Source organism: Neopelma chrysocephalum, unplaced genomic scaffold (assembly GCF_003984885.1).
Source record: "Neopelma chrysocephalum unplaced genomic scaffold, ASM398488v2 Primary Assembly neopelma1_23, whole genome shotgun sequence".
Taxonomy (NCBI): domain Eukaryota; kingdom Metazoa; phylum Chordata; class Aves; order Passeriformes; family Pipridae; genus Neopelma; species Neopelma chrysocephalum.
This window is the reverse complement of record NW_020897691.1, coordinates 35839454-35853240: the sequence shown is the minus strand read 5'-3', so window position 1 is coordinate 35853240 and position 13787 is coordinate 35839454. Positions and strand designations below refer to the sequence as shown.

Genomic DNA, 13787 nt, shown 5'->3' with positions numbered 1-13787 from the left:
AAAGACAAGAGCCCAAGTATGGCTTTCCAGACACTGCTGTGATAATCTTTCCAATGGAGAGTCAGAGGAGAGATCTGCATCTGTGCAAGTTAAAGGCTACTTGGGAAATGGTGACAGCAGTGGTTGTGCTGTCCCCATTGACACTGTAGCAGTCCCTCTGTCTGTCTCTTGCTGGGATTGGGGAGCAAAATGGGTACGCTGCTGGATTTTCAGAGAGAAGCACTAATAATTGGAATTATTTCTTTGCAGCTAAGATACTTTATTTTTAAAAGTTCCTAGAGTTCACAGAAAAAATAGAAATCCTTACAAATAAATACAGAACCAGGCTGAACTAGTCTCGTATAAAGCAAGGGTAAAAGCAGATTGTGTGCTGGGCAGCCAGTACAGTCATTTCTTTTCCATTCTTGTGCTTCCTCTTTATCCTATACATCTACCTTGTGCTTGTTGCAGGCTGTTGCAACTTATTTAAAATGAGTCTTTGGTGCTGCAGTTGAATGACTCAGGTACCTTATGCTCATCAAAGCCAAGAAAGCTTCTGGTGTCTTTATCATTAGGAGGCTTATCATCAGAAAGCTTATTGGTACCGTGTCACTAGGCCAAATCTGAGCGTGTACAGCGCTGCCTTACGCAAGTTGACGTACTCCTTGGGCCAGTGCAGGGTTCTGCTAACTTGTGCCCCGCTGAGACACCTCTTGCCTTGCTCCCCTTGCTGCCCTCTGCCAGCCTCCCTGCTCCAGCTGCAGGGAAAGGCTATGCTTTCCCTCTCCTGTGAAGCAGCAGTGCAGCAGTGAGCTCAGTCAAGCATTCAAATGAAGTCAAGTTCCCTTTGTGATTGTAATTGAGTGTTGTTTTATAATGGATTGGAAGGGCGGGTAACAGTGCTCAAATGGTAGGATTAACTAATTAAGCTTTTAGTAGAAAAGTTCCTTTGCCAGTTTAAAAGAAACAGGTGAGATGTGAAAGCATCAAGAGAAAGTTATTATAATGAAAGTTTGGTCTCAGCCATGGCAAATAGATGTACCTGTGTGATAGAAAATTTGCAGTTTCCAGCAGAAGTAACAAAACCTTTGTGGATCTGTTCCAGCTTCTGGTTCTGTGGTCCTATTATTCTATTGGAGATAGTCCTGTTCCACAGAAACACATTATGTCTCTCAGGTTGCTTCTTAGTTTAACTGTGAAGAAGGTATATGTAAATCCCATAAAATACATATTTCAGTGTCAGAGGACAGAATCCATTTTAAGAACTAAAGAAAACTCTGTCCTTCAGAGGTCAAATGTAATAGATTAGATTATGTGAGAAGATTTATTTAAAAATTTATCAAGGTGAATTGAAATATATAGATCAGAAAATAAGAAATGTGAATTAATTCACATTTCTGATTTGTATTCTTGTTGATTATGTTTCAGTGTATATCCACAGCACTTTTTTCCACGTATGCTGGATAATAACACTATCAGACATATGGCTTACACAGAAGACCTTCCACCTAAGGTCAAAATCTTGACTCCAAGTAGCTGGGAGAATAGGGAATGATAATCTACTTTCCCTTTCCTGTGAGGACTGACTGGATAACTGCTTCAAACACTCCACTGCTGCAGTGGAATTCCTTACTTTTTTTGAATCACATTGTAATAGAAGGGAGAGTAGGGAGCATAGAGAACCGAATTCAGTCATAGTGAAGATAAGTAATATATTAAGGGTAATCAGAAATCTTAAAAAAACTGACAGTCTCAGTTTTCTGATCTGTTCCTGTGTTTTTTTAATTACACATCATTTAGTGAAAGAGGTCGGTGCACTTCTCCTTAACATCCAGTTTTATGTTGGGTAGTTCTGCTTTAAGGGTTGGGTGTATATCAGTGAAAGACACTGTGCCAGAATGTAGAGGCTGTCAAAGGAAGAAAAAGCAGTTGGAAAAGTAAAAATGCAAACCAGGAAGAACTGAACTGAGAAATTAAAGAAATAAGATTTTTTTTTTTACTCCGTAGTTTAGAAATAACCAAGATGATGGTGTCTGATCTACTGTCAGTTCATTGTCATTAACTATGTGAGAGAATAGAAGTTACCAGATGGTCTGAGTCACAGTGCAGAAACATGTTTTTCTTTTTAGGTAAGTTTGAAAAGCAGAAGAGGAATTTTGGATGGTTTAAGACTCAGGATAAGTTTGCTGTAAAATGACAAGGATGATATCTACAGAGAACTGCACCATGATAAGCAATTGGGTTTGCGGGGCTTGAGAGATGTTGGAGCAAGTCTTTCACTGGCCACTGCATTTGCCAGAAGATGCAGGAGGACAGAACAATGATTGGAAGTTTGGGTCGACAGCTTATGTTACATTAGTGTTATCTTTCTTTTCATGTGCTTGGGGGTGGGTTGAGGAATAATTTCTTTCAGAGGAAGAAAATGGATTGCTTGTTCTTCTTTGTCTCTGCTTATCAATTGCTGATAACTGTGCTTCAGTTACTGATAGTAATGCCTCTTTGACGTATTAGGAAGCTGCCCTTGGTAAGGTTGATAATATATATTGGGTTTTTCCTAAACTGGAAAAATCCTGTCTCTTTACAGCATATTATTGAATTCTTGTTTTGGCTGTCTTGTTTCCTAAGTAATCAAGTGTCAAGAAACAGATTTTCTATGGTATTGGAAAGGATCGCGTTAGGCCCATGTTACGACCCGCCCCAGGAAAACGGGAGGGGGGGTAACTCAGTTTTTTATCAATAATTCCCTTGGGGTGGATTAGAGTGAAACGACACTAAATAATCGGTGTCTGAAAACATATATTGGTAAGGTTTATTTCAACAATTTTGTATCAACAGGCATGCTAGCATTTTGGGTGTTGTCATACAACAATGCAACATAGAGATAACCTTTGGGGGGGGGAGAAACTGCTTAGGGGAGAGAAAACCAGGATAAGAGTAAGGGAAAAGAAAAGCTGAGAGTGAAAAAGAAACGTGTATAGTCGCCGCCCACAGGGTCCAGCGATGACACTTGGTAGTTGCCGCTTCCATGTCTGTTGGTTGAAGTGGTGGCCTTGATCTGCTGGGGGTGAAGGAGGGAAGCCCTCACACACGAAGAAGTTATGAGTTATTATATCCATGGTTAGTGTCACAAGCCATGTCTTGAGCCTCCAACCTCTCCCTGGGCCTGCGCAGAGTGTTTGAGTCTGGCCTGGTTCCTGCCTTTCAAGATTGGCAGAGAGGGGGGGATGGGCCCAATTGCCCATCAGAGGTGTAAGGCAAAAGTCAAAAGCATGCAAACTCGGCTCTTCACTGGAGGGAGGGGCGGGCCCAGCTGCCCATCAGAGGTATAATGCAAAAATCAAAAGCCTGCAAACTCCTGGAATGCATAAATCATTAACCATTTCAGTCTCTGACAGCCCATGAAGCATGGTGGTATATTTTAGCTCCCTGTAAAAAACTAAGGGTCCTCCATGTCAGATGCTTTCTGCTCTTCAGTATTTTCCTACAGAACTGGGGAACAGAGGGGGAAATGCAGTATCAATGAGTCTTATTTTGCACTAGTTCAGCACCGTCTAGGATGTAGTTATTACGTCCTTTTTAACCACATTGTGGTAGCATTACTAGTGATGAATTAATAGTTTGTGGCTTAAAACTAGCATAATACTTTGTACCTTTCACATATATTATCCAGTGTTCTTCCTGTGCAGTACTTTGCAGAGGAATGCAAGCCTCAAAGAGTGAAAATACAAAAAAGGCAGAACCATTCTACTGGCTTACAGTGGCAAAGCAGAAGACCTGTTCTGAGATTATAAATGAAGCCAGAAATGTTCTACGAACAGTAGGAACTCGAAGACCATTTACACCTACAGATGGTCAAAGGAAACTTTTTGGATCTGGATCCTTGCGAGGTCCTCAAAATAGACCCCCTTCAGTTTTTAGGTACTGTGGCTTTAAGATTTTTTCAAATATCCGTTAACAGCAAGAGATTTGATTCTGTAATTATGTTTCCGGTGATTATTTTCCCTGTGTTAATCTGTATTCCTAATCACATCCTTTGCCTTCTTCTAATGATCCTTACTGTTGGTGTTAATCTATATGTCCAGGAAGTTCCTGTGGATTAGAGCTGCCAGAGGCAATCATTACGCTAGTTTTCTATATGGAGAATAGTATGAGAAAATGGTCTGTTATTTACCTTTTTCTAAAATTCTAAATTGAATGCTTTTAATTGAGATAGTCTTCATCTTTTTCCCAAGAACATGTGAAAGCTTATTTGTTTCCACATAACCTGTATGCTAGATCTTTTTTCAGAGCATTCTCAGATCTTTTAAATGTAAAATCGTAGGTCTTGAAGTTTGAAATGTTCATTTTCAACCAAAATTTATGCTACTTCAGAATTATTTCTGTGTGGAATTTTGTTACGTACTAAAGTTCACAGAGCTCAATAGATCTGTCTATTATGACAAAAGAGAAAAAAATTATATAGTGAGCTATTTTCAACCATTTTCTCAATCATCTTTTAACTCTCCTTATGTACCCGTTCTATAGTGACTGCAGGGAGGAGATATGAACTGTATTTGTAATGTTAGGTGTCAGGCATGCCAGAAAGAATGCTGAAACATGTTTGACCATATAAGCCAGTCAGTGTCCGTGCTGTTTTCATGGCAGCATGACTTCAGGAACTCAATTGATACGATACTCCTTAGTGCATAGTGTTGTGCCCTTACAGAAGGCAAGAGCCTGGTAATCAGGTAATGAGGTCTCTGGCTGACATCCGTGCTTGTTCTCTCTGTGCTGCTTCTTTGTGTGGGAAGGAGCACGTCATGCCTGCACAAGCCTGGATTTTCTGCCCTGAAAGGTTCAGTGGCTTGTGTGAAATAACTTGGGCAGTTGGGTTTGTGCATGAATTTAGGCTTACATTAGAGAATTGTTATAGATGTATAAAATAAACTGTATCATGGCAGGTGTGCAGATGATCTTGTAATTCTTCTTCCTTATTGTGCTGGATTCCCAGATATCAAAGATGAATAGTATTCATGGAAGAAGAGGAATAGTGTGAAGTAGTTTGTCACTCTACCTTTCTTCCTTCTTTTCCCCATATTCATTGGCAGAGTGATGAAACATAAAATTAAAAGAACTAACTGATCGCAAAACACTGGGTCTGCTTTATTCATTTTATGTTCCATTTCTTTGTTAGTCTTCATGCATCCAGTTTTGATTTGGCTGAATCAAGACCAGTGTCTGGTGTTCGTCTTAGTCCACTGGATCATGTGAGTACTCTGGAAATAACTCATGCAGTACTGACATAAATATGTGTCTCAGTAATGTTAGGAAAAGGTATGATGTTGGGGGAAAATGGAGGCCTGTTGTAATTTTAGTCTGAGACTTATAAAGTCAGTTTTGTTATTTTTTCCCCAAAAGAAACCTGAAAATAATTTAAACTGTTAAATTGCATTATAATTCTAAGCGACATTACCAAGAATCAGAAGACAGATACTTGAGTCAGCTTTCTTGTGTAAGTTTGCTAAAATAGAAAATGTTCATGAGCATCAACGTGAGCCGACAACATGCCCTTGCCATTAAGAAGGTGGCTGATGCTATCTGGGGCTGCATTAGGAGGAGTGTTGCCAGCAAGTTGAGGGAATTGATCCTTCTCCTCTACTCAATACTGGTAAGGCCACACCTGGGGTCCTGTATCCAGCTCTGAGCTCCCAGGTACAAGGAAGACATGGAGCTAGTGGAGAGAGTCTGATGGAGGACCGCAAAGGTGGTGAAGGGACAGAGATGGGAACATTCGGCCTGGGCAAGACTAGAGAGGATCTTATCCATGTGTAGAAATACCTGAAGGGCAGGTGGAAAGAGGATGGGGTCAGACTCTTTTCCATGACACGACCAGAGGCAGTTGGTACAAACTGCAACTTTTCTGGCTGTGAGGTTGTCGAAGCCCTGGCACAGGTTACCCAAAGGATCTTCAAAAGCTTCTTGGACATAGTCCTGAGTTTAGGGGGCCCCTACTTGAGCCACAGGGATTGGACATCCAGAGATCCCTTCCAATCTCATCTATTCTCTGTCTCTGTGATCAGTAATTTGAAAGTAAATATGTGGTTGTGCTTTCAGCTTTACTTACGCTTCCATAAAATGTAATGATTGTAGTTTATTTCTAAACAAACAGAGGTACTTGGAGAACCCCTTTTCACTCTCTGGGAAAATTGCAAATTGTTTTTAATTTGTAAGTGTATCTGCTCTTTTAAGTTTGGGATTTTTTTATTTGATCTTTAAATAGAAGATTAAATCACAATCGTTTGTTTACTACCTGAGAGAACAGAGATGCTAAATCAGTAAAATATGCTTGCTGTATACATTGCTTCTTCAAGGCAGTAATGTAAATATAGCATTCTTTCAGAAATTAAGGGAAAAAATCCAAGAAATCCAAGTAATTTTGATAAGGTAATGTATTTATATGAATCAAGTTAAAAAATTCTGACCATACTTCTATTTAGATTAAATACATCTACAGTTGTATTTAAGTACTGGTGTTGAATTTGTGTTTATTTCGTGTGTGAGAATGGAAAAAAATTAGAGAAAACTATTGACCAATGCAAAACTTGCCTTTTTTGCTTTACCAATAGATATAAGACACTACAGTGTAAATGAAGGACTTAGTCATAATGGTTATGGGGAGTGGGTCTCACCTCTTGGCTGTCTTCAGCTAATACTGTGGAGAGCTCAGAAGGATAGGCTGGAGACTTTCTAGTGGATTCTTTATTATGAGGAAATTAGTAGAGAATCTTGGTGTTACAGGTCAGTGCTTTTATGTAGGGAAAGGGCACATCAGGTGTTTTGTACGAGAGGTTCCGGGGGTTGGTCACATCCTCTAAGATGCAAGACACTGGCATAAATAAAACTTGGACTTCGTTCTGGATCTACGTGATTTGTCTCAATGTGATAGGAAGTAGTACATATGAACACATTCAAAGTGTTTTGGAAATACTATTTTAGTGCTCAAATACGAATCAAAGAATAGATGGAGCTCTAGATTTGCTAGCACAAGTCTTTGGCACATTTTCTTTGATAAATAAGCATGTTGCAGATGTAATTAAATGAGCATTTATGAGGAATAAATAATTCTGAGCTTTTCTACTCCAGCTAGTTTTTGTTCTCTGCACCCTGAGTGTTGGCTTTTAATTGCTTTCTATGGTGATAATGGTATAGACATCTGGTTGTTTGGTGGAATGATATCATCAGATTCTGGATATGAAAATTTCTTAATGAGCAAGCCTATGTAATTTCTGTTCTATTCTGAACTTAGCCCTTTGTTATGAATCATGTGGGTTTCTATTTTTTTTTAATTTTTGCTTGTATGAAAATGAAATTATCTGTGCTTTTATTTAAAAGTCTTCTTTATCTTTGTCACAGAAACCAATATTAATCACTTCTGCAAAAGATGAAGATTCTTCTGTTTTCCTTCCAAAACCTCCTGCTGAGGCTGCAGAGGTTAGAAAAGTCAGCACTGCTCGGGCATGCTTATGTAGAACAACTTCTCTGGGAAGTTTATTTTCTGCTAAAGTGGTTCTTCCAGATCAGAGTAAGAATGTTTTGATAAGTATTATTATTTGCTAGAAAAATAACTGCATGATGGGTTTCAATATTGTTAATTACATGAATTATTATATTGAAGGTCCTTTCAGTGTAAATTTTGAAAGTATTAAAACGGCTTTAAGGCAGTTTTGAAACTGTGGTTTCCAAAAACGATGCTGGCCTTTGCCTCTGAAAGTGAGTTGAAAGCTACTCAGGTGCCTCTTTTTCCTATAGGTTTACAAGTAGTGGAATTTTACTGAAAGTTTTCTTCAATGGGTAAAATTAACATTAAATGGTGACACGTTTAAAGAGATAATGAGATACCATTCATCTAAGGAGATTCCCTGATGGATTATTGAGCATAAAAGGAGGAATAAAAAGGAATGATATGTCTTGACAGGCCTCTAACTACATCGTATTTGTTATTAAGAGTTTCTTTAGTGGAGACTTAATAAAGGTCGCTAAATGTGGGATTTAGAAGTAATTTTCTTGCAGATGAGAAAGGCATCTTGGCTTCCTGCATGTTAGCTCATAATGAAATATGCTGGGACTCTTGTCTTTAATGAAGACCCATCTGTAATAATGACAATTCTTACATTGTCTGGGATTGTTACTTTACATGATAAACTGAATATCTCACTTTTTACCTTATTGCAAAATAAGTCTTATACAAAAAGTAGTAAACTTTACTTTATTATTATGTACTTACTCCATAAATATATCTTTATATAATGTCCCCCTATAGGTAGTTTAATACATTAGTCTTATTAAATTGATATTAGTAGTTGAAGAAGTTGAGAACCTAATGTAGTTATAGCCTGAGTTTACGTGAGGATTTTTTGTGGAGATTCTTATCATGTGTACATACCAAGGTACGAGATTAACAGCTATCTTCTTCTTGAGTTCCTTCATAATATTCAGATCCTGAAAAACAATCACTTTTTTTCACAAGGTAAAATCCACTTATCTGTAAAAAGGAAATAAAAAAAGATGAAATGTTGAGATGTTAAAACCCAAAACTGAAAGACTTAAAGAAATGCTGCTCATAAGAAGACATTGATTACTTTACTCTTAAAAGTCTTAAGCTTTCTTTCCTTTTGAATTGGTACAAGCAAATTTTGATAATGTAACACGACAAACAGTAATTAATTTTGAACTCTGTTGTGTGTGTATATTGTGTAAGGACCCTTCTACAAAATGTATTCTTTTTGACTGTTTCAGACAAAATAAAGCTAGATTCTGAGGAACCAGCTATGATGATGAATAATCTTGGCAGAAGTAATAATAACTACTTAGCAGAGCAAAGGTTGTACACACCAGTTAATGATAAAAGTAGACAATTAATTTGTAATGAGCGTATCAGCATATCGGAGAGCGAAGACTTCATGGAAGGGACATCAGGAAAATTTTCATTTCAGCTGACAGGAGAAAGGTCAGTATTGGTCAAGGATGGTAATATGCATCTTCCACATAACCCTCTTCCTAAATGTTCAATTATGCAAGTATCAAAATGTTCAAAACTGATGGAATTTGAAGGTAACACTATATATTCTTTAAAATGAAAATATGTTTAGATTATTAGAAAAATTTACATTTCTTCTCTTAGGAAATTTTTGCACTCAAAAGATTAACTTGTAAAAAAATAAATAACTTCTATTTTGTTTGATCATCAACATTTCAAAACTAAATCTTCTAATCATTGTATGTAGAATACTCAAGTGTAAATTCAGTGTGCTTACTTTTGCAGTTCAGTCCTGTTTTAAGGTGCTATATGTTTTTCCCTTAGCTCAACAGATGAGTAGAGCCCTTTTCAGTTCTGGTATTGGGGAAATAGTGATCATACACCAAAAACAGGCTTAAACTCATTGGCAATAGAGGCAAAATTTTTTGTGGTTTTGAGTTTTTGGGTTTTTTTCTTTTCTTTTTTTTTTTTTTAGATGACTGAACAGGTGTAAGAAATTAATGAGATTTACGTGCATGCAGTCTATTTTTACTGAACCTACATTATTATATCCATTCTTTAATTCACAATTAAGTAAATTGTTTTTCTTTTGATTCCAACTTGAATTCTTGCAGAGGGAGGAATAGTCCCTCCTACTGAGCACTTTGCTCAGTAGGTGTATCAGTTGCTGCTTTAGTGGTTGGATGAACAACCATTTTGTGCTAATAACATTGTCAGATCTGTCAATCTCAACAACAAAGAACGAAACCCACTTTATTTTCAAGAACACATCCTTATAAACACTTGTTCACTCTTACAGATGAATATTTGCCAGTAGATATCTTCTTTCTAGCATGCCTATATGTTTAGGAAAAAACTATTTCCTTGGATATTCTTAAGTATCTCTCACATTAAAGATTATATTCTTAATTTTATAAAATGAAAGGCCTTTAATTTACTAACTTGATGATAGCACTAAATAATGTTGTCCATTGAGGCTGTTACAGCAAATGATACATAGCAGAGCTATCGTAGCACTCTTTTTTATATTAAACTGTAAGCAGAATTTAAAAAAAAGACAGAATCTGAAAGACTGAAGACTTTTGTTAGCAAAGAAAAGGCTTCATGAGTATGGAGGGAGGGAGAATGAGAAAATAAGCCTAGCAGTGAACTATGTAGGTGAAATAAAGGAAAGTACCAAGGATAATGCTTCAGTGCAAAATAATTTTCTAAAATCAGTGATCCAAAAACTTCTTAGAAAAAGACTCTATGGATTATCATACTACATAAATTACTGTAGTTTGAGTTTTATTTAGTAAAGGCGTGGTGGGAAGTACTGTAGTGTTGCAGTTGAAATGAGTAGTTCCTTTTGTGGAATGTGCATCCTGCTGTTTTCAGTCCTGCTTTCAGTTTGGGTTCCTGTTTCAGTTGATGGTATCCAAGTGTCTCTAATAGAAAAGGGGTCAGTTGATATTTTTATTCATTGGAAAGAATGACCTTCCTTCTGAGTCATAATTTTAAAACTTGCAGGTATAATTAAACAGTTAACCTATTAGACATGCTGTCTGTGTGTTCAAAATTATACGTTTCTCTTTATAAGTTTGAGAACTCTGCAAGTTTTTGAGTTTGGGTTTTTGTTACTGGTGCTTTTTGCAATCATGAATCTCATGCATCACTTAAATTAGATCTCAAATTACTGACCTTAGGATAATACAAAAAATTTGTTTTCCAATATTGTTCTGACTAGTTTTCTCCAAAATAGAAGAGTAATATAATATTCCTCCATCATTCTGTGTTGCATGCAAGATCTGTGTTTTTGAATAGTCTGTTTTAACCTCTCCTGTGGATTGTGCATGTTTTCTGTGTGCTTGAGTGAGAGATGGTTTATGCCAGTGCTGCCTAAGCAATGCTGCCTGACACTATTTAGGTGCTCTTACGGCTCAGAGTACCAGACATACCTGCAGAGCTGCAATATGCTCAAGAATAATACAAAATGCTTTCCCTTTAGCAGAGGACAAAGATCCCTCATCTATGTCAGCCTAAGCAGTTCATACTATTGTATGATGGAAAGGCTGTAGATAATCTCAGCTGCTCCAATACGTTCTAACTCATTGCTGAGACTTGCACCAATGAACACATTGGTCCAGTATTTATGTATGATACCACACGAGTCAGGCAGACCTTGATCTGAGTTCAGAGATGTCATTCTTCATCTGACAGGGCAGTTGAATGGTACCACAAACCTAGCCTTCTATATAGTTTGTTGAGTTTGGTCTTCATAGTAGTTGTATATAAAAGGCTCCAGAACCACAGAGGGCTCATTTCAGTAAGAGTGTTTTGGCAGTCTTTCTCAGTAGAACACGCTTACAGGTACTAGATGATTGCTAGGATTAGATTGCATTCTGTGTCGTAAATACTTAAGGCATCTTGTATGAAGTTACAAGATATTTTCTATTTAAAGTATGTTGTATTTGGGAGTAATAGGATGAAGGCTTAAAGGAATGTGAAATCTTTTATTACCTAGAGTCCTGACATTCTCGATATGAAGCAGTTGTGTCAGCCTCCATTCTGTATCCCAGTGATTTAAAATCCTTGCTGGAATTAAGCAAGAGGATTGTAGGATTCTTATAGGAGAAGGTGTTTGAGACTCCTTAATCCCCTTTCCTCACAGTTCCTATATATGTACCGAAATAGCTTTTCTAATAAAACTGGTTTCCTGCTAATGATGAAACAGTAGAGCATGCCAAAATAGCGTGGCAGATCCCTGCCATTAATGCTATCACATTTATTTTAAAGAGAACAGAAGGAAGTATTTTATTCCAGCAAGAGAAAAGGACTTTTTGAGGCGAAAAGTTATTTGTCATTTTGTTTGCAATTCTGTTTTGCAAATAACCATCTAGTTGTAATAGAATAGGTGTATTAATTGAAGCAGATTGAATTTATTGACATGTTGCCTCAGGAAAGCAAGAAACGATCTCTGACAATCATAAAGAAGCTAAGTTTTGTTTATATATTCTTCCAGCCATTGTGCCTTGCCATCTATTGTGACTGCTATAGAAATGAAACTTCTAAAATGTTTTCTGCATTCATATATTTCAACAGAAGTGTCAACAGTAATGGCAGATTTGCTGATGAAGAGCAACAGTTTCCCTGGTGAGAAAAAATGTTTGTTTTTTTCCTACTCCAATTTCTCAAAATTCAGAAGGCTTATCATGTCATTCCAGGACTCCTTAGAAACATAAGTGCCTTCAGTGAGGAAAAGTTTGGTGGCAAATAGTTCATTCCCGAGTGGCCTGTTCTACACTTGTTTTAATAAATGATTTCTATAAATAGCTACAAAAGGTTTAGCAGTTGCTGTAAAGAAGATATACTGTACCCTGTTTTCTCTCACTGTTGCTCTCCTTATAAATGCCTATTTGGCAGCATCCTTGGCATGTATTCATCAACTGCTTCCATGACACTACTTTCTCTTTCTTGTGCTTTTTAGAGTTTTGGAATGTTTCAGTAGAAAACGATAGCACTAGGGGACAAGCGAATGATAGATTCATAGAATAGGATGGGCTGGAGGGAACCACTGGAAAGTACATCTGTTTGATTGCTTAAACTACCTTCACATCTGTCCCCAAAATATACATTCCTTTTCTCTTCAAAGAAAAGGATTCCTACAGAGAAGAGAAATTTCTTTCCTGAAGGGAACACCTTTTCTGCTCTGAATGATTTTTTGAAATGAATTACATGGTGTGGATGTTAGTTTGTTGTATAATTTAGCTGATTCTCCAGACTTGTTTTCAGGATTTGTCTTTTTCTTCTATATGTTGACAACTTCTGAAGTTCTCATAAAGACAGGGAAACAGGAAATTAATCTACTTCTAACTAATATTTCTCTATTTCTGCCTCAGTTCCACTTGCTATTTGGACCACTAATTTAAGAAAGAAACAACTGAGAGTTGGGAAATCTTTCACAGGTAGAACTTTCTCCAGAGTTTTCCAAAGAAAGAATGACAATTACCCTTCCAAGAAGGTGCCTGGTTTTGTATAGGGTTAGGGGATACTGAAAGAACATTAGGAATGAAGAATTGTTTTCTTTAGAACTTTTTATAGACTTTTAAATAAAATATTAACAGGTAGCAATTACCTCTGGTCTCTTCACTGGTGGAAGAGACAGTGGAGGTTAGGTGCATTTTTACTGCGTACTCCAAAGAGAGTCTTTCCACTCTAGTCATAAGTTTCAGGACAAGGTCACTGATCTCCAAATCTGGGAGATCTAGGTCTTGAGAGTCCTTATTACTAATTGAATCCTTATTACATTGAATTGTAATTCTAGAATGGGAAGGTCTGCCACACAAAGAGTAAAGAAGGAATGCCAATTCAGTCTAGGTAGAGCTTTAGTAATAAAGGATTTAATTTTTTGTTTGTTTGTTTAAAATTGGAATACTTATGCAAGATTCAGGTTAGGAAGATGAAGATGGTGTGGTTTTCAGACTCAAATATACTTAGGCTAGTATTTTAGGTATTTTTCATGGTTAGCATTAGGCTATCAGTTGTCTAGTGGCTTAAAGATGCCCTGCCACGAATCGATATTGTTAATATTTTCTCTATTATGCAGAAGGTGCAAAGACTGTGAAGAATAAAAAGGATAAGGATAGAGACTTCTTATCAACCTTGATTATTCTTTTAAGGCATACTGTTTAACATGTGCATGAAGTTCTTCATTAACAGCCTGTGTAAATAAGAATACTATCTTCTTTTTATCACTGGAGTTGTCATAAGAAATGAACTATATGTGTAATAGTGTTTATAGAAGAATTGTTAT

The 13787-nt window shown here is 37.0% G+C and overlaps 1 protein-coding gene across 11 annotated transcripts in view; it reads left to right on the top strand.

Annotated features, from left to right (window-relative positions):
* ARMC2 (armadillo repeat containing 2) overlaps nucleotides 1-13787 on the top strand; it is a 79510-nt gene that overhangs the window by 1058 nt on the left and 64665 nt on the right. For 6 of the 11 annotated variants that reach the window (XM_027693521.1, XM_027693530.1, XM_027693510.1 and 3 more), the window contains exons 3-7: nucleotides 1992-2108; nucleotides 3666-3897; nucleotides 5153-5225; nucleotides 7372-7540; nucleotides 8755-8965. In XM_027693521.1, the coding sequence (XP_027549322.1) occupies nucleotides 2093-2108; nucleotides 3666-3897; nucleotides 5153-5225; nucleotides 7372-7540; nucleotides 8755-8965 (701 nt within the window). In that variant the 5' untranslated portion in view covers nucleotides 1992-2092. Of the gene's footprint in view, nucleotides 1-1991; nucleotides 2109-3649; nucleotides 3898-5152; nucleotides 5226-7371; nucleotides 7541-8754; nucleotides 8966-13787 lie in introns of all 11 variants that reach the window. The other 5 variants (XM_027693572.1, XM_027693555.1, XM_027693585.1 and 2 more) reach the window with 3 other exon arrangements.